General features: G+C 39.0%; 1 protein-coding gene across 5 annotated transcripts in view; it reads right to left on the bottom strand.

The window, feature by feature from the left end:
* The window catches only part of ATP8A2 (ATPase phospholipid transporting 8A2), a 347,387-nt gene that overhangs the window by 226,732 nt on the left and 99,570 nt on the right, over nucleotides 1-21,085 (bottom strand). For all 5 annotated transcript variants that reach the window (XR_005826448.1, XM_040584302.1, XM_040584303.1 and 2 more), the window contains one exon: nucleotides 13,859-13,923. Coding sequence is in view for 4 of the 5 variants with exons in the window: in XM_040584302.1 (XP_040440236.1) it covers nucleotides 13,859-13,923 (65 nt within the window). In the remaining variant the exon portion in view is untranslated. The remainder of the gene's footprint in view (nucleotides 1-13,858; nucleotides 13,924-21,085) is intronic.

Raw genomic sequence — 21,085 nt, 5'->3', positions numbered from 1 at the left:
GACACCAAATCAGAGTAAAGCTTCCTTGTGATGCGTCAGCCTTGCTGAACACAAAACTGACAAAGATCTTACATCCAGCTTTCCACCAAGTGCCCACCATCATTTCCCAGGCTTCTAGTGCCGTGTGGATATTGTCAATCCATTACCTATATGATCCCAGGTTGAAAAACATTTCAACCATTAGTTGCCTCAGGGGTCAGTTGCTCTTTTCTGGGGCGTCACAGCAGATTGTGCTCGAATACTGAATACGGTCTGCACATACCAGCCGAAAGAGGACGCAAATGCTGCAATCTAGTCAGTCTATGTATGCATTAATTTTCACCCTACAGTCACTGTTACATGAACCAGCAGATGCCCCAAATTAGAATATTCCACATCTGAACAGTTCTTGCATCAGAGACAAGGTTTGCTCCCAAGGATTTATCTAAGGAACATTAACGCCCTATGGCCATACTTGAAACAAGAGGGACGTGCAGGTAGATTGACCTGGCATCCAGGTCACTTGTCTAAGATGACGTTGCCTGTTAAAGACTTGTAGTCCACAGCACCTAGAAAATAATTCTGGTTTAGTTATTTCAGAGTCTCTGTGGAAACCAAGGCAGACACTCAGGTCACTTATACCATGCGCTTGCCCCCTTCACAGCTGTAATATCATTACTTGAATATGAAACTGAGCCTTTAAGTACACACAGTGATCCCAAATACTAGACTACTCACTAGCAGGTATTTATTTAAAACCAGTTTATTAGATATGGAACTGCACACCCCTAATTACAAAACAAAGTTTGTCTCTCAGAGACATTGTGATAAACTGGAAGAGTATTGGAAACTGAGAAGCGAAGAATAAATCACACTTACAGGGCAGGCAAAACCAGGCTTTACAGCCACTTTAACTGCTTCCCAACACAGGTTTTCAAGCAAGGCAAGAGACCTGCATCTAACTAATCCCCAGTGCAATGGGAATGCATAGTGTGAAGTAAATGCACGTGCTAAATGCACCTTGCATTCTTCCTCTTAGCCAGAAGCTATGAAAGGTTAACAACTTCAGTGACCAAAACAGTTAGCCTTTTAAGAGGTTGTCACATATTTGTGGCACATGCATTATCATATGAACAAAATTTGTACCAGTATTATCACTATTCCAGGCAGTGAGAGTAAGGTTAGAGCAATTTAAAAAAATATTTACATAATGCAGAACTGTGTCTGAAGTATTCCCCGTAATTTCAACAGCATGATCTTGGATTAAGTGGCAGGAGAATGCAGTCCAGTTTCTCTCAAGTCCTGAAGTGAAGAGCTGCCGCCCATAACAAGTAAGGACTATTAGAACTGAGCTTACAGTCAACATTGTTCTCAACCATTAAGCTGCAGTAACAAACTGTCACAAGAGACTGTGCAGCACAGGTTGCCTGTGAGTCACCATACTTCCAGGATATTAGGCACCATGAAGACTAATCATTATACATGACTTTTTTTTTTTCCTTCAGACTTCTCTGTGGCTCAACATCACAGCACATACCCAACTATTCTGTAAGTACTAAGGCAGCCACCGGTCAGAGCAGTCCTACTCGTAAAGAACTCGTCTGTCATGTAGTTTATGGGCCCTACTGCAGTTGTACTTAGGTCAACAGCAAAACACCCACAGAGTTCTCTAAGTAACCCTGCAAGCTGCTACATTTCTTTTTTAATTAATCAGCAGCAAACTGAAAGAAAAAAGTTATTTATGCAATGTTGTATTTATAAATAAACAAAATTGTAGGACTCTTTAGAGTTTAAGGTCAAAACTTAGAATTTATTTCTCCCAATAACACAGCTTGTTCGTGACAAACTTGCAATACATCCCTCGCCAAAGAATAATGCAGGTGGTCTACTCTGCCATAGAAAGAGACCATCACAACATGACTATACCATAGTCCTTTCACTTTAAAGTTTGACTGGGTTCAAAATGTTACGATTCAACCCAGCTCCCAGAAGATTCAGAGGGTCAAACAGAGTACCTTACAGTGCTTATTTAAGCAAGTAACAAGAACGCATGAGAGTTGCCTCGACATAAGGAAACCTTCTGCTATTGCAGTAACATACTTCTCTACCAAACCAAAAGCAAACTGCAAAGTCTAAACTCTGTGACAGCTCCTGTATATGCACAAATTTAAGATTTATGGAGGGGGTGGGAAGGGAAGTTAATAGGTTGGATAACTACCAATTCAGAACACAAATTCATTATGTTCTCCACAGCTAGTCTTGCCACACAAAATCTGTCACAAAATGTTTATAATGCTGCATTATAATAGCAAAAAAGTTCATGATATGAAAACAAAAAAATTGAAGCACTCCCCGGATAAGCACAGCTTGCAGCAGAGGAGACACATAACTGAACAGGAAGCTTTGCCACAGCTTCAGGGACTAAGCTGAATTTATTTTGTGACACACATTTTACTTAAGTGAGGCACACCATGAAATACAGTCAGCTTATCAAGAAACATGTTCATAGAAGTTGTTATCATTGCCCAGCTCAGAAACTCTTTTTATCATCGTGGGGTAGGAAGGAGAACACAGTAACATAAGTGAACAGTTAAGTGTTCCATGGATTTTGATTCTTTTCCTCAATTAGCCTATTTCTGAGTAAAAGGAAAAAGGACGACAGAAGAGGCACGCAAGACTCAAGTCTGCAAGAAATGAAGAGATTACACCAGTTCTAAGCTTATGAAACATTTTTTTAAAAAAAAAAATCTTACCACCACCAGTACCACAGCCCTGGTGTCCATTAGGGCTGCCAAGAGCTTCACAAGTGCGCTCTTACCCTTGCCTGGCTAGCTTGAAAAAGCAAAGCATATACGACGAGCATAGACACCATCACAACGGAAGCTTCAAGAGGATATCTGAATTACTTCAGCTCTGATAATGCTTTTTTGGAGAGCTGTGGGAATGAGTGTTTAAGTCCTGACATCCCAGAACTGTGATTTTAGGCCTGCTTAGAACACTGGTTATGATAATTTATGATTTGGGGAATAGTGGAAAATACAAAATATCCAGATTAGTTTTGTTTTGAAATGACAGAGAGATCGTACTCACTACCTAGCTTCAATCAGCTTATCTTACGTAACTAATCACTTTCAAAATATGAAAGAGCAAAACTAACCCTCTAGCATTACCACTTCAATTACATGAATTATTACAGATGTCAAAGTGTGCCTTGACATATTTATCAGTAAAAAATAAGCAAACACCATTGTGGCAAAGGCACATAAACATTCTAGAAGTTTCTACAAGATTTCTCTGATGAGTTCTACTCCACAGAGTAGACAAAAGCAGACAGGACACACATGTAAACAGGCATTAACTTCACAGAGTTGGAGAACTGCTTAACTCCAGTTTCTGACAGACCAATCAACCCAGAAAAATTCAAGAGGACTTTTTCTAGCTTCAACCAAACCTAAAACATCTTTTTCCTTAATTCTCGTATGAAGGAAATTTTTTCCTTCATGCAATTGATGAGCAGGCTTGGAGTAATCACACTTCAGCTACAAGGATGATTCTCTAATTCTGAAGAGAAAGGAAATGATCTCCAGAAAAAGGTTTAAAGAGTAGTCAGTATTACGGGACTCACAAAGAGAGATACAGCTATCTGTGGTCTTATCTTTGTTGTCTGAAAATATGATCAAGACATACCCTAATTCTTAATCTAAGGCAGTAGCTCTCCACTATCTTCACTAAGTTAACAGTGCAGGTGAAAAAAATTCTATTGATTTTGGCTGGCTCCACACCAAGAAAGACTGCTTATGCTTTAAAAACCCACAGAAATTTGCACGAACAAGGACTCCCCCTCCCCTTCAATGAAAGGCAAAGATCAGATATGAAAGTAAGCATCTTGCAAAAAGAAAGGAGTATTGAGTTCTCACCCTTCAGTATGAAAGAGAACTCTGAATTGTTTCTATAAAAGTGTAATATTGGTAACATCGATCAAGAATACCAGTATCTGTAACTCATTTACCTACAAATCAGTCACCCATCCACCTTATTCCTCTAGAAAAATCACACCACGAGGCTCTACCATACGAAAACACAGCACTTCACAGGTAGGTTCTCATTTAACAAAAACCTGCTTTCGCTTCATCACACATCTTTATGTTTCCATGGTGTCTCATCCTTATTAGACATTAAGCCTATCCGTATGCTGCAGAGACTCTCATATTCAAAGCAAACATACTTCCTTTGCCATCCAACTGAAGCCATTATTACATTGTTAACTTAGACAACAGAAAACAGATCTGGGTAACTCAGGGATCATCTGTTTAGAAATAAGCCTTAACACATACGAATATCATAAGCAGTTTTAAGAGAAATACTGTTTGTTCCCAGTCATTTTCCTCTAACACGAGAGCTTTTAGAAACAAAACAGCAAAAACTAGATTCAATTCAGATAAAAATCGAAAGGAAGAGTGTGTGTTATGTACTATGATCTATTCCATCTTAAAGCATGGACAAGGCATTAGCAGGATGAGCCCCCAGTTGCTAAAATACCTGCAGTCTAAAACTGCAAGGTCTTTTCTGGGTCTTGACAAATGGAAAAGTACCTTGGAAAAAACAGAGGCTTTGTTTTTTAATAGCCCTCCCCAGCCCCCCATGAATTTCCAGCTATAGAAAGAATGGTTATTTAGAAACCTGGTCTTCAGACTCCTAAAGGTCCTTGCATTCCTTCAGGTCCAAGTGCCCCCACTTCAAGCAAATCAACTATCGCAGTGCCAGAAAACATTAACAGAAAAAACATCACCACAGATAAGGTATAACAGTCATTAATGAATGCTGAAAAGGGAAAGCAGGATGAAACAAAAATAGCCTAACTCATTCACCACTCACAGCTCAAACCTATTAGTATTACTTCCTGAGAAAATGGTAACCTAATACTTAAGTTACACAGTCCAGTGTGTACTTAAACCTACAGGTCCAGGTAACACCTATATTCTTTCATTTGTAATTCTACACAGAACGCTCAAATCAAAGCAGCTTTTCACACGAAGAGTTGTGTATTTTCCACATCCATACAACTAACTTTCTATGTAGATTATCAAATACCTGGAGCTATGAAAGATTCTATTTGTTCCTCAAAAACACGTAAGAAAAAACACTAAATCTTTTCTACCTAGTATTTTTGAAGATACATCTGATTACTTGACACTGTTCCTTGTGTAAGTACATATTAGCTTGATGTCTGTTTGTAGATTAAGAACAACAGACATTTGAGCAATTAGAAGTATTTGGTACAATAAAGTAATGTGTTATTTCCCTAGTTTTCCTCATTAGCTTCCTTTGCAAATTCTTAGTACTACACAGAAGAGCCCATTAGAATTCCAGGCTGACTAATAACTGAAGTAACTTATTAGCTGAAAGATACCAGAGGAGCTTCCCAAAAGCCTTTCTGAAAGAGCTGATGGTTGGCTAAAATGGGATTGTCCACATCAGGCAGTTTTCCAGAATTCTGACTTTAAAAGCATTTCAGCAGATCATAGCAGGGGGAAAAAAGTATCCCACTACTCTGCACAACACGCAAGGATGCAATCTTCAAAGTGTTACAAGGCATTAGCAGTACAGGACCTGTTCTTTTCTTCCAGCAGTTATCCATACACCTTACTATCTTTCAGCAGGACTGAAGCACACAATACCAAGGCTTTGGAGCTCCCAGTAGTAGGTAACTTTAGTTCTAGTCTGAAAAGCTGGCAATAACTTCACCCCCATTATTTGGGAGTAATTAGCATAACATCACCAAGAAGGAACATCCTTTCTTGCAAAAGCAAAAGCATCAGGACACAAAAAGCAACACCTTCAAAGTTTCTCATAGCTTCACAGGCACTGTCTCCTGTAGTTGTGCTGAAGAATCTGAAATATAGGTTTATATAAAAACTACTTACATACTGCGTATGCTAAAGAAATTCCTGTAGCGAAGCTACTACCCTTCTACAGAACACACGTGCTACACAAATCTTTCTGTCCTGGTAAGTGTAGTACAGAAGACACTATTGGAACCATACTCTTTGCTTGAAGACAAACACACTGATAGACAATTTATTTTTTTAATTGCCTGCTCCCTTCAGGTTTTCCTCCTTTCCACAACCAGTCTGAGTTTTCCCAATGGTTATTAGAATAAGTTTTAGGTAGCAACCCAACAAGATTTATTTTAGCACGTGCGTAAACCCAGTAATCAGATCAGAGCTCTAATTCTTTAGAAATCCAGAGCAATTTATATGCAGGATTCCTAGATAATCCCAGATTTATAGATCTATCAGTATTTAAATACAATGAATAATGGTGCCTGTTAAAGATCTCCTTAACACATTTTTCTTAAACTGTTCAGAAGTGTGGAAAGAAAAAGTGCCCATAAGAATGAATCAAGGTCATGAAAGTAATGGGATAAATCCAGTAATATACTAATTCTTACGAGATTTTCCCTATAGGTGATAAAACCTTCATAGTAATGTTACCCTACAGAAGAGCAAAACTAAGAAAACTACGTAATAACCATGTTTTCTGTATCCTCACTCTTCACTGCTAAATTACAAAACAACTGCACATAAAGCTTCCCTGCAAATCCTAAGACCCAGTTTAGGAAGTCAAGACAGTGACTACAGACAATAAGTTACACCATGAATTTTTGTTTGTTTTTTTAACATGGTAGCACAAACAGGTTTATCCATGCTCATATTCAATAGCACATCCAAACACTGAAGCATGCAAAAGATACAGCGGAGTAAGCAGAAGAGTGACAAGAGAGCAGCTTCTGCTTCTATGCTAATACTTTTAACTAACATGATCATCAATAGACATACACTGACATCAAGGGTTCTTACGCTCCAGTATCAGTTTGTTATTTACATCTATGTATAATACAGGACTGAGTCAGTCTGGGCACATGAGTTCTGCACGGCACATTTGCTGTGTAGCTCATTTGTATCAACAGAGTTACTTTACAGGAAAATACACAGGCTCAGAACTGGGTTCCTCCGATTTTGCCTTTCTGCTACTGTTCAATACAGCCCAATGTGAAAACCAGTCGATACGCTCCCTATCTCTCCTTTCCACAGGACTGAAGAGGGGGAACACACCCAACATTGCTTGGTTATAATACCTGCTACTCTCATCTCATGCTTTCCAGGGCCTCTCTGGGTCATCCAGTTTCTCTTCTTCAGCTTTCCCTGTCACTGCTCTCAACTCAGCTTCCATGAGATGCCAATGAAAGAAATTTATCCAGGTTAAGAGCTACACAATAAGACTTTACGGCATTTCAAATTTAATTAAAGCAGAAACTGAATGCAATAATTACACCCAAAGTATATCTCATGCTCAAAATATTTTCATTTGAAAAAGCTTTATTAAGAAAAAGAATAATCAAGTGAGCATATGTATGCGTATAGTTAAGCCTATAAGGGATAAACATTTGCAGATTATTACGCTAAGTTTCTAAAACTCAGCTGAATCAAGCTAGAGATTAGTCTCTTCCATTCCCAGTAGATCCCCGAAGAGAACAAAATTATTGATTTTTCCCTTCAAGTGCATGATTTATTGGAAAATTTAGCTCTCAAAACGAAGCCAAGGCAGTTGTTCGATCACATCTCACCTGCTGCTGCACACCAAAGAGCAGAAGTAGGGGAAAAAAAAGTCACACAGGGACTGCACAAAGGGGAAAGTGTATTAATATTTAAAGGCTCTAAGCTCAACTCGGATCTTGTAAAAGATTCGTTTTTAGCATTAATGGATTTCAGAAGTGGAATATATTAAATATAATGCTACAGAATTTCAGTGTGAGAATCTTCTACCGATGGATTTTGGGCTAAGCTGAGCAGAAGTCATAATTTCTGTTACAAGTGCAACATACAAAGTATTACTATAGAGATTCAACACTGGAAAGATTGGTAAGTAACTAAAGACACTCACCTTAGAATTAAAAAAACCTGCGGCAATTAACAAAACATGTACAAGTTCTATGCTTAGACTTATGCAAAATTCAGTTCTATATTAAAAATAGTGATAAGAGTACTTGGGAAAAAAAACCACCAGAAGTACTTTCGTTTGAAAACACGAGCGATGTAATACAAAGCATTTTTGATGTACCAGTTCAGAAGCTCCACAAGTTTGTGCTCCTGTTCTGGAAAAAAAACGTTATCTGAGCTGAAGCATTACAGTCACCTTCAACATTAGATATGTCATCATGATGTACCATGTAACTACCCATTTTCTTCACTTAAAAGACTAGCAACTATACGTCAATGATGTTTTTTTCTACTCAGCTGACATGCCATGGCTCTCTAATTTTCTGTCTTTTTTCTCATGTTCTGAAAGCTTCCATTAGGTTTCTTATGTTTACTGAAAAACTTCTAATACTACTGTCTTCCTTTACAGCTAGAATCTGTAACCAAAGTCTTCCACGCCTGAACTTAATGGAGCATCTGCTAGATGAGGGGGCAGCAGAGAAAAATGAGAACATGGAATACTCATTTTCTACAAAGCTTTTTTTTAACATACAAAGTCTCACTAGAACTTGAATTAGTTAAGAATAGATGCTCTTTTACCTGTTGCTTTTGCTAAAATGTATCCACATTTTAGTGGCTTGTTAAAGACTCTGCATTTCTCAACACCTATCAACCATGGTAACATTTCACAGAAAATTTCAAGTATAAAATCTGTACTTCACACTGAAATGCTCCCAGACTAATGATGCATGGCACATCTGAAGTTCTCAACTTTGCATGGGAGATGTTTAACAAGAACCACTTTTCAAATTCAAATCATTCCAACAGCAGCCATATCTCCTTCCTCAGAACCCTTGCCTAAGACATGCAGCTGAGATTTTGTCATCTCCAGCTCTGAAGAGTTACAGGACCAGAAAAGAGATGTTCTCAGATTTTTTTGCAAAATTTAGGTAGTGTTACTTCAAAGTAGCAAAGCTACACAAATGAAAAGCATGAAAAATAAAGACACTGGTCTTTCATATTTTTTACAACTGTTGTAGTATTAGCTCACATATTCACTCATGAAAGGGAAACCAGAAAGTATCAGCTAAAATTAGGCACGGTAGATATAGTACTATGCCCAGGTGGAAACCCTCTTATTAACTTCGCACTTCCCACTCTCCCACCACTCATGTGCTCCAAGCAACATGGCTTAATGAGGCAAGTGTTTAGCATTGAGTTCTGCAAAGTATCTTCAGCTATCTCAAGAGCGAATCCTCAAGTGATACTACTGAGCTACTGCTGATCAACACAGTTGAAGCCAGAGTCAAGGTGTAAGGCATTCAATTCAACATGAGCCATCAGCAACACTACAATTTCAACTTAAAAAAGGAAACTATTATCGTATTTTCCCAAGTGCTACCTCCAGTTCCATCGCTGAATGAGGAGTTCAGTGGAATACAATGAGCAGAGGAGCTGCTTGTAATTTTTTATCTAGGGCATTTAAAGTATGCCTGACAGAACATTGATCGCATATTTCTCTCCTGTGTTGGCAGAGGTCAGGCAAAACAAAGGGGAGGGAAGAGCGGATCATTCTATATTAACTCATGTTTGATAAGAATTTCTCATTCTAGTGTGTCCTCACATGAAGCAACACGGCAAGATGCGTACAAAATGGCACATATTAATGATTGTGTCAACCTTGATCTCTCACGCTGTATGACTAACTGCTCTTACTGGAGGAACAGATCCATCATAATGGACAGTACTCTGCAGAGTCAGAAAGCCTCCCATCCCCACACACTCTTTCAAGACAAATAGAGTGTCCTCAAGGGTCTTAAAATAGGTTCCACACCCCCTACCAAAGTGCTTTCTGGCATTGAGACAGGAGGCGAGTCCAGTAATATTTTTGCATTTTTTACATATGATCTGTGACCCCCTCTACCATCATGGGGTCTATCTGTCAATATACCTTTGATTGTTGTTCGTAGTGGAGACTGCTAATTAGATGAATCTGCCAACACTTCAAACATCATAAGAGAACAGATTTTCAATAACATTTTAACAGTAGTTTTACAGTTTGTCCTTATCTTAATTTGGATCATGAAGACTAATACAACCTCAAATCTTCCTAGACAGTTCAATAACCATTCAGCTTCCCAGTTTATTACCCTGGGGTGTGTTTTTGTACCCATTTTCTCATTTGTACTACACAGCTGTTTAAGTAGTCTTGTTTCTCTAGAATTTTAAAGTTAACTCTCTGGAGTTCAGACCAAGAGATTAACTTCTTTTTGGGTATCACTGAAAAAAATTCTCCTGCGTTCAGTTTTCCGAACTCAACAGTTTCCATTTCTCAGGTAGTTAACACAATACCTCACTAGAGAAGCACCACATTTATTTACACAGAAGCTTAAGAATTGTTAAAATAATTGCTTCCTCTGCTAGTCCTCATTTGATTCTAGCGTTCATCTCTTCAACAGCAAAGATGACTGTTTATTCCTGTCTTACCCCCACTGCCTCAGAAGACTTCAAGCTGAAACTGGGCAGTGGACTCAAGATGCAGCGGCTGAGTGGGTAGATCTGTCACCTTTTCCCTTTCATACCCTCTCTTTCATGGGGAATGAAGTGTTTAGCCTTTTGTAACTTACTTAATGAAGTTCTTTCCACAGGGATCCTCTCTTTCACTTCAAGTGACATTTTGGCAGTCCACAATATTTGCAATGCTGGCATGGGGGAAGTGAGAAGAGATGCCATTTTCTCCCAGTTCAGTTCCCACATTACATTACCCCTTGGCTAAAGTTTGGGAAAAAACTGAATGTATAAAAACCTCAAAGGGCATATGCTAAATACAGAAAGGAATCAAAATAAGCCTTAAGGAGCTTGAAAATGGGAGATTCCCTCTATATTTCCTTGGAGTACACTAGCTCCTATCTTCCAGCATTTCCTGCACCCTATTCTTAAGCTCTTTATTTCTTTCTCCAGTTGTGTTTTCTCTCTGGTAGCCATTATCGCTTTTGCAAGTCTATGCTGAGATAAAACTAAGAATAGGTTTCACTTTGTTAGAATTAATTTGGCATTTAGTGTATACACTGAGGCAGGGGTTGTCAACTGAAGCTGTCAGGTAGGCAGGTGACACTCTGAAAGGGACTCAAAAAGGTTGGGTAAGGAGACTATTAGCATGCCTTCCCCAAAATCCACTACCCAGCCCACAAAGTGCAAGCAGATAGACCTGAACAGATACAGTCTCACAAGTTCTTGCTGAAGCAGCACATTTCAAATATTACATAGGATCTACTCAATTAAAACCAACTGTCTTAGGCCACCATTTTCTCATGTTTCAAGAGAAGAATCAGAGACTTATCTAAGCAGCAGAAGGATTTACTAGGACTTCAGGAATGTCAACTGCATAGGTGAAGTTTGTTGAAACCCCTACTTCCCTAAAGCAATGAAAAACATATCAAGTTTTCAACATAAAACACAGAAGCCTTTCTGGGAGTCTAAAAATCCTACAGTAATATATATATTAAGTGTATTCCTTTGTACAGCTATATGTGTTTCAGTGAGTCTGTGTCTGTTTCATAACAAGACTGCAATCACACCAATTAACCAGAGTTGGTTCTATACATAGGCCAAGGCCAAGCTGTTACTGCTGTTGAAGATAGGAAAGGAGAACAACAGAGATCTAGGCACATTCACTCACTTACTATTGCTTAAGTCCAGCCTTTCATCCCAGAAAATGCAAGTTCATTTTTGCCTCATATTGAAAGTCCTTGAACCATCCTACCTACACTGTCTGACATTTAAAGCAAAACCCCACAGTCAAAACGATCACCACTAAAGGCATATGTAGTAAATCATTCCATTATTCGGCCCACCCTCTCACGGTCCTTTCACTTGACTAACAGAAGTCACAATTTAAAAGCAGGTGCTGAAGCTGTTGCAATACTACTCAGCACCTTCTGTAATAATATTCACTATAGAAAAAGTGAATATTATTCACTTTTTACTCACTCAAAAAATCTGCATCTCACTATATCATGGTATTCAAAACCGGAAGTAACGAGTCCGTCAGGCTAACACGGCTTAAGGACTACTTTGTCCAACTTCTGGATATTTCTAAATACCAAGCAGCATTAGCTCCATTTTCTTCCTCTGATCTAGCAAGAACTTCTCAGTTTGCCTGCCTTGCTTTAGCCACAGGTAATCATTGTCTAAGCTTTATTCTTTCTAAACAGGCATACACAAAAGGCACAATGCCTCTGCAAACTTAGAGGAATTACTTTTGATTCAGGTTGAAGTAAGAGCTTTACTTACAGGGTCAAACAACTTCAGAGCTTCAGAATGTGTAAAAAAATTGAAAACTACACAAAGCACAGCCATCTTCTTCCTTCTAGGTTTAGTTCACAATACATTCAGAAAAAAATACCCCACACCCAAAGTTTTCTTATTAGTATAATTCTAAACAAATAACCTTTCTGCCTCAAGCAACAAAGACCACGAGTTGCTCATTTTCTGCTGAGGTTTTGCATCTTTCGTCACATTAAAAGGTCTAGTCAGCCAAGTGTGTTAAGAAGCTCATAAGCAGTGCGGTATTTTGATATCACAAAAAGGAAACAGTTCTCTTGAAGAGGGGCCATTTGGAAGTGGAAAAATGGGAGGAGAAAACAGTCTGCACTGATTGAAGTCTCTAGGAAGGCATTTAGATATTTGCTTGAAACACCTTGTATACTCCAATCTATACACACTTAATGCAGCTAACAGTTTGAAAAACGAAAAAAAGGAATCCACCTTATACCACTAGAGTTATCTGAACAAGACTCAATACAGTAACACAGAAAAGAACTTCTGCAAGAAAACTAACATGGTCTTTGTTGCTTGAACTCAGCGGCAAGACAGCTTGCATCAGGGTACGTTACACTGCATGGAACCTAGCAATCCAGCCTCTGGAGGCAGTTCATCTCCCCTGGATTCACTGGGATCTCCCTGGTTCTGGTGATCTAAAACTCTAAGCCTTGAGATGCCACAACTGCATACAAACAAGTTGAGTCTAAGCTGAAAACACTGTCAAGGCTACCATAAAGTACATTACTTAAGTGCTATTTCCCAGCTGTGTCTCACACAGTTACTTTGCCACAATAGTATTCCCCTCTTCCACCAGATCTCCAAATATCCAGCAACTCCTTCCATACTCAGATACAGGCTTTGCATCTCCCATCTGGTGAAGCCAGATGAATTGCCAACTTTAAATGCACATATCAGATACTGCTTATTACATATCTTTTCATCTATCCTACAAGTACCTTTAAGAGCAATCAGATATTCAAGTGATATCAAATGCCAATACAGATGTTGAGACAGACAAACTGGAAAAACTACCTTTGGGAAGTTTCACATACAAACTCAAGATTTTTCTAGTGAATTTTTGCACATACTCAAGGAGCATGGCAACCAATCACAGGCAAATTCTGATCCCATTTTTAGGTCCCAAAAGCAGTACATAGGTAACTTCACAATGCAGCTTGCTCTCAGATGTTAAGGTTGGTTACAGCTGTTCTATGCAATGCTGAAGATAGCTTAAGTTGAAATGAGTCTTTTAACTTTGTTTTCTTTCTTCATACTCCTACATCTATACCTTAAAACCCAATTATATTCCTGATGGCATACTGCAGGTTTCAACAGTTTGCAGCAGAATTAAACCATTGGAGCTCATTACTTTCTTGTTCTGAGACTATAGTTTGATCTGTTCAACTTGTGACTGGATACCTCAAGAGTACATTTTGCACAACCCACTCTCATTTTAGCATGATTTTTTATCTTGCTACCCTTAAAGGAAACAGATAAATAAAATGACAAAGTTCAACAGCTTTCCTTTTGTTCACACCTCCTTCTGCAAAGAATTGTCCCAGTATTAGCTTACTTACGTCTAGCGAATCCTCATTGACCAGTATGAGAGACATACTCTGTGAAATGAGTCTGCAAGAGTATCCTGCAAGAAAACAACAAAACACACAAGGATTTACTTCTCAGAAGATTATTTAAGGTTTAGTTAAACATTAAGATAAGCACCTATAACCCAGATTACTTTTTGAGCAGTTACTCCTATCAGGCAGGCTACTGGAAACATTGGTGTATAAGGACACATTCCAACTTGACAACTTAACTAGCAACACAGGCTGCATTTTATCTGCATTTCCAATACTCCACTTGAGATGTTTTAACCAAAGAAAACACCATATGAACTGGATGCAATAAATACAGTCTATAGCCCTACAGTAAAGTTAAGTATTTTTGTACCTAAACTGTATCTACATGAAGGCAGTGTCACCTTCAACACAACAGGAACAGATCTGAATGCACAGCTGCAGTTATACCACATGACTGGAAGCACACACTAAATTAGTCCATGCTATTTCATCCCCTTAGCCCACACTTGGGTTACATGAGCATTTTTTACTCCTCAGAGTTTAGTGGGGAAGGTCCTAAGCTTCAGCAGAACTACTAATCAATGACACACAAATCCCCAGCGGACTTTTATAGCCATCAGGTAATTGCACTAGATTATTCTTAGTGTAGGACTAAGGCATGAAAGAACAAGAGCAAGTTGCCATCGTCCAGTGCAGCACTCTGAAGGCAGTTCTGTCCATTTGCCTCGACAGCAAAACTCAAAGCAGAAATTATCAGGACAGAAAAAAAACCACCTCTTATATTTGCAATAGTAAAAGCCAGTGACTGCAGTACCACTCAATGCCACTGAAGTGACAGCTCCTCCGCCACATGATTGTCACCAACACGAGACAAAGTCGTATCCAGGATATATATACTTTGCGTTTACAGAATTAACAGTTTAATTCTAGCTCATATTAATGGCAGGAGAGAAACACAAACTCACATCAGACTGATCCCATTGCACTATCCTAAAAGTTCATACAAGTTCCCTTGGGATTGGCACAGTCAGGTAGCTTTGTGAAACAGTAGAGAACTCATCTATTTTGAGGCGTATGCCTTTTATTGCTCATCTACGTTACACAGGAAAAGGAAATACAATAGAATTATTTTATATTTCTAATGTGCTTTTGTATAGAAATCAATCACATCAAGTTTAAAAACTGCTGTCAAATAAAAAGAGGTCTCAGGAAGTCTTAATTCTCTTAAATGGAGACTGGAGACTACTGCAGTCTAAGAGTAGTATCCCAGTGATTAACCACTGCCAACAGGTTCAAAAGCAGCACAGCATAGTCAATATAAAGAGATTTAATGTCCCCATACCTCATAAGTGCAAAAGAACAACTCAGGCATGAATTTATTTTCTGTGGAATTCTTTGTTTCTTGGGAAGGCCATACTGGCTCATCAATTGCAACACAAATCTTTTCCTCAGGCTACAGAATTTTTCTAATTGGGCCAGTTTTGTAGGTATAATCCAGTGTTAACCTGCCTGGAACATGAACAACTGCTGTCAAGAAAACAAATCCCTCATCTTCCTTTGTGGAAGGCATCACATAGCCAGGTGCTTTCAGGCAGCAGGTTTGATTACCTGCAAAAGCTTTGTTTCTCTTGCATTTTCACAGCTGTGTGCAATATCAGGTGCAACCTTGCAGATGTATTTTCATCTTATTTATGTTAAAAGGTAAGATTTACTTTCTGCTTTAGAGAACAATACAGAACAACACTGAACTTGCACATATACCTGTTGGGAAAAGGATGAAATATATTCTAACAACACGCAGCCTACATCAGTAAAGCTTTGCAGATCATCTCCACTGCCTGTGAACAAGTACTTAGATGGTAGTACAGAACTGAGTAATGAAGCTTCAGCAGGTATAAACAAAACACTAACTTGGAAAAAAGTCAGTTTGCCTTTTTTGAAATTTAGTCCCAGGTTGAAGAACCACTTTCTTATTTTTACTGAAGAGAAAAAGAGTATATTAATAACTTAAGCACTTCCTTCCATGTCAGGGTTATTCTTTCCCCAGGGAATGGCAATAGCCTTGCACAGTAGGCTGTTAAAAATTCAGTATAACTAATTCAAAAGAATTTTCTAGTAGCATTTGATTGGAACAGCAGTTGCAATAGCAAGCTGTAATTTCTAAACCACTACACAGTTTCACTTTACCTCTTTCAAGACCAGCACAATGCCACTTGACAAGTAAAGCTGAAAAAAAACAACTGTGGAAAAGAGAGTTGCTCTGCTGTGCATCTTGGAAGTCATGGAATCAGAAGAACTAATCCTGCAATTTAGGTCATTTTGCATCTTGTCAACACATTAAGCACGAAGGAAAGATTGGAGTAGGATGATATAATCAAGCCTAAAACAGATTTATAGGAGATCTATATACTACATAAAATTTCAGGACTATGAAGATGTTAAAATCTAGTGCTACCATAAAACAAACTGGTAACTGTAACAAGTGACATCTGAAGTCTTATCTTAAAGTTTTATACTACTATTAAGAATAGTTATTATTGGCAGTACTAAAATGGCAAACAAAAAATACAATCTCTAAGATCATGGCATATTTTTGTCAATGCTTTCCACTAAAGCAAGATCAACTGCTGGTTCAAAGCCAGGTATAAAATGTCAATCCACACCTGTAATTTGCTGTCTAGCTCTTTAAAAGTCTAACTAAAAGTCCACGAGGCAGATGTATCAGATATTTCTAGGGCTTATTTCCCTTCAAATGTCCTGGAAAAAAAAGATTGCTTGAATCTGAGTTCAAGACTATAGTACACAGGCACATTCATTCTGCAGGCATACTAGAATCCAGCATCTGCAGCAAGAATGATTTTTTTTGTGTTTAGAAAGGGCACATATGGCCCTGCTCAGACTTCACACAGGGATACAAGTATGCTTCAGCTCTCTTTATGTTGAGCTATAATTTTATTTATTATTATTTTTCCATTTAAATGAAGTATTCTCACCTCTAAATTGGAAAGATATGGGTTTGACGGATGAACTCTCAGATGTGTAAGGAATTAGCTGGATGGCTGCATCCAAGGAGTTACAGTCAACAGCTCCATGTCCAAGTGGAAACCAGTAAGTCTCCCTTAGGGGTCAGTCCTAGGACCAATACCATTTAATATCTTCACCAGTGACAGTAGGATTGAGCGCACTCTCAGCAAGTCTGCAAACCACACCAAGCTGAATGGTGCAGTTGATATGCTAGAGGGAAGGGATGCCATCCAGAGGGACCTTGACAGGCCCAAAGAGCAGGCCCATGACAATCTCATGAAGTTCAGCAAGGCCAAGTGCAAGGTTCTACATCTATGCTGCAGCAATCCCAAATATCAGTACCAACTGGGTGATGAACAGATTGAGAGCAGCTCTACTTAAGTGCCTGGGGATGCTGGTAGATGAAAAAGACAAGACAAAGCAGCCTCAAGTTGTGCCATGGGAAGTTTAGATTGGATATTCAGAAAAAATTATTCACCAAAAGGGTGGTCAAGCATTGGAACAGGCTGCCCAGGTGGTTTAATCACCATCCCTGGAAGCATTTAAAAAAAACCATGCAGAAGTGGTGCTTAGAGGCATGGTTTAGTGGTGGACTTTGTAGTCCTGGGTTACCAGTTGGATCTGATAGTCCTAAAGGTCTTTTCCAACCTAAATGATTCTATGATTGGTTGGACCTTAGACCCCACCGGGGGTGCTGCATCCAGGTCTGGGGCCCCCAGCACAAGACAGACAAGGACCTGTTAGAGCAGGTCCAGAGGAGGGCCACAAAAGCAATCAGAGGGCTGGAACACGTTTCCTATGCAAAAAGGCAAAGAGTTCAAGTTATTCAGCCTGGAAAAAGGAGACTCTGGGGGGAACCTTCAGTATATAAAGGGGGCTTATAAGGGAGCCCGAGAAAGACTTCACCAAGGCCTGTAGTGGCAAGTCAAGGGGCAATGGGTTTTAACTGAAAGAGGATGTTTAGACTGGAAATAAGGAAAAAAAAATTATGATGTGGTGGTGAGCCTGGTGGATGCCCCATCCCTAGAAGCATTCAAGGCCAGGTTGCATGGGGCTTTGAGCAACCTGGTCTAGTAAAGATGTCCCTGCCCATGGCAGGAGGATTGGGCCAGATGCTCAAAGGTCCCTTCCTACCCAAACCCTTCTATGGTTCTATGACTTTAAGGCAGTGCTCACAGCTATGAATACATACAGTGAGAGCACTTCAGCTCAACTGTAGAGATTGATTCCTTGTTGAAGGGAGAGATGCAGTTCAGTAAACACTAAGTTCCCATTCCCAGAAAACAATCAGTAACTGTCTGGAAATACATCGATACTGATTTTCTGGGAGGCTGCTGAGCACCAGGATGGTAGTAAAGAGAGATCCGTCATGGGGGTTTTTTGCCCCATTGAAAGGCAAAAAAAGTCCAGAGTCTGCAGATTGTTTTAAGAGAAGGATGAGACTACAAGAACACTGTTAAACCTTCTAGAACTGTTTGCAGACAGTAAGTATAGTTTCAGCTGATAAAAACCGAAGACCATATGTCACACTCAGAAACGTTTCTAAACCTGGTACTCATTTTCTATAGGTAGAAAGTTCAAATGGTTGATCAGTATTTAAAGCTCATCATCAGGAACACCCTCCTCACCTGCTGAACTATCAGCTGGCACATGGCTCAGTGGAAGGCATACAATCACCCCACAGCAAAGTCAATTGTTATTCTTCAGAGAAGTTGAGAAAGCAAGAGACAGACATACAAATTCTGAAGGCCACTAAATCAATATCAAGTTAGAAGAACAAAGCACTCCAACTCCTTGGGGCAGCTGTTAAGAGCTCAAATATACCTCGACACATATGCATATCCATACAGCAAGCAAGAATCCATAAGCATAACTTTCACACACAATGAGAACATGAAAATAGTTTTTAGTCCCCAGATAGCACATTTACACTGGAAGCATAAAGTGTACATGTGGACTGGGTTTTAAGTTTTATGTTTATTACATTTTTAATAGGTTACATACAACAACTGGAAGACTGCCACATATTTTACTTTCAAGCCCACTTGAACATGAAGCTAATTAAGTTTGAGTTTTACTACAAAATTGTACGCTAAAAGTGATAATTTAGAAGTTGAAAAGAATAAGTGTCTCCCTTACAAGTTGCTACCATAAATACAAAAAATTTTAGAGACAAGCTGGAAGTTTGTCTCCTTCACAGCCTTCAGAATAAGCAATTGGTGTAAAGCCAATTTACTTGTGTTCAGGCTAGCTGCTGTCAGTATATCACTTATGTCAGGTATTTATGCACATATCTGTAGTGCCTTTTTTTTTTTTCATTTGTCAGAGTATGATACTTCCCTCCTCAAGCTGACTACTACTTTTAAAGAAAGCAAAATGTGCTTTCTTTAGTGATTCAAACCAGATCACTAGCATTTAAATCCACTGTCTACTTAAGACATCCCCTTATTCCTAATAAAATTTTATCAGTTCAGGTTATTTCATCTCTTGGTACCAGCTTCAACATGGAAATACATGGAACTTGATTCAGTTTTGGCAAGTAAGCAGAAATTCTAGCCAGTTAAGACTACATTCTGGAATTCCACTACACCAATCAAAACAGAAAAACTTAAAAACCAGATAAAAATAGCAAATTCCCCAAGTTTTGCTAAAGGTAATGTAAGCTCAGTTACAGACCATCACAGTTCTGCCAAGAGGAGCCTGAAATACACCCAGATGCATCTGCATGCTGTTCTACATATGAAAAGCTTCACGGGTCACATTCTCCCTGTAGTTAGAGAATCTTTAGGTCAACATGATCTTCAGATGACTGAAGAAATAGCTCCTTCAACAGAAAGCGACCTATACTGTTAAGGATCCCCTTAAGCTACATCTGTACATCTGAACAGACTAATCTGCAAACCTGAATGCAATTGTGGATGGCACTTTACATAGACACACTAGAGACAGGGCAGATAAGCAGAGCTTTCTAGACGGAAAAAACAAAATGTGTCACTCTTCTAAGAGATGTCAGGTCACTAGAGTGCCACTCTGTCTCTTTCCATCTCCAGGCAGATTTATGAGTTACACTGAGAAAAACCATCAAAAACTATCACAAGAGCATCTTGGCACTGTTTCCAAGGATACTCTATTTGGGAGACAGATGATGTCATAGCAGGGGTGTGCTTATATCAGGACCTGTTTCTTTATTAAGTCTCTAGTACTCAATTAAGACCTGGATAGCCACTCTCCTAGGAGGCTACTAATGGTGTGTGAAGGGCTATGGCATAATGGCAGCATAGGCATAGCTCACAAATCCGCATTTCAAGCGCAGCAGCATTCTGTGACAGCACAAGGCATTACCACCCAGGCTGCCCACCTTACAAGCATCCACAGTGAGAAAAAGCCTTAAGGATTTGAGTTTTGAGTAGACCTACTCATGTGGCATATTCAATGCAAGCCTACATGATAGCGTGTTACAGAGCACAACATCTAGTTGCTACAGGACTGAAATTACAATGTGCACCTTCAGTTCAGCTCTGCCTTACTGTGAAATTGTATTTGACAAGTAACAAATAGAGTTGGGTATACAGACTGCTTTATCAGATACATTTACGCCCTAAAAGTCAATGTGATGTTTAAGGGCTGCTCCTAATAGCAAACCTAAACTTACAGCGCTAAAAACTCTCCTGTTTTATACTGCAAAAAACAGGTAACCTATGTCTTAAGTAGGTTACTGTTCTATTATATCAGTACCCAAGCACACCTGTTTGTGTGCGTTTTTCACATCACTGCAAGATATTTTATTTTGCATTACAAAGAGCTTAGTTTACAAGTTAAAATGCATCAACAAGCTTGAGACAAAGATATCCGTGTTGTGCCTCGATAAAAGAACCCATATTAAACTCTATCCATACACTCAATAGCAGCAACACACTTCTACTAACAAGCACAACTTACTTGACCAACAAACGTGCCATAAGGTGACAGCAGGAGCAGTTATTCACCTGTACTTTCACAGACAAGTTCTGCAAGAAGTTGTAAGCTATATGCTTTGTATTACCATATTTCACATCATATCCCAAACGGCGTTAAAGTCTAGAACTAAAGGCAGTCAGTAAGAACAGAAAAAAAGCTGTAAAATAGTTTGATATAATGCACAGTATAACTGAAAGATGAGTCTGATTGAACTCTCTGGTTTTCTAAGAACACAGAAGTACT

This window comes from Falco naumanni, chromosome 2, assembly GCF_017639655.2.
Source record: "Falco naumanni isolate bFalNau1 chromosome 2, bFalNau1.pat, whole genome shotgun sequence".
NCBI lineage: Eukaryota > Metazoa > Chordata > Aves > Falconiformes > Falconidae > Falco > Falco naumanni.
The sequence above is the reverse complement of the archived record's forward strand: the minus strand, read 5'-3'. Positions and strand labels throughout refer to the sequence as shown.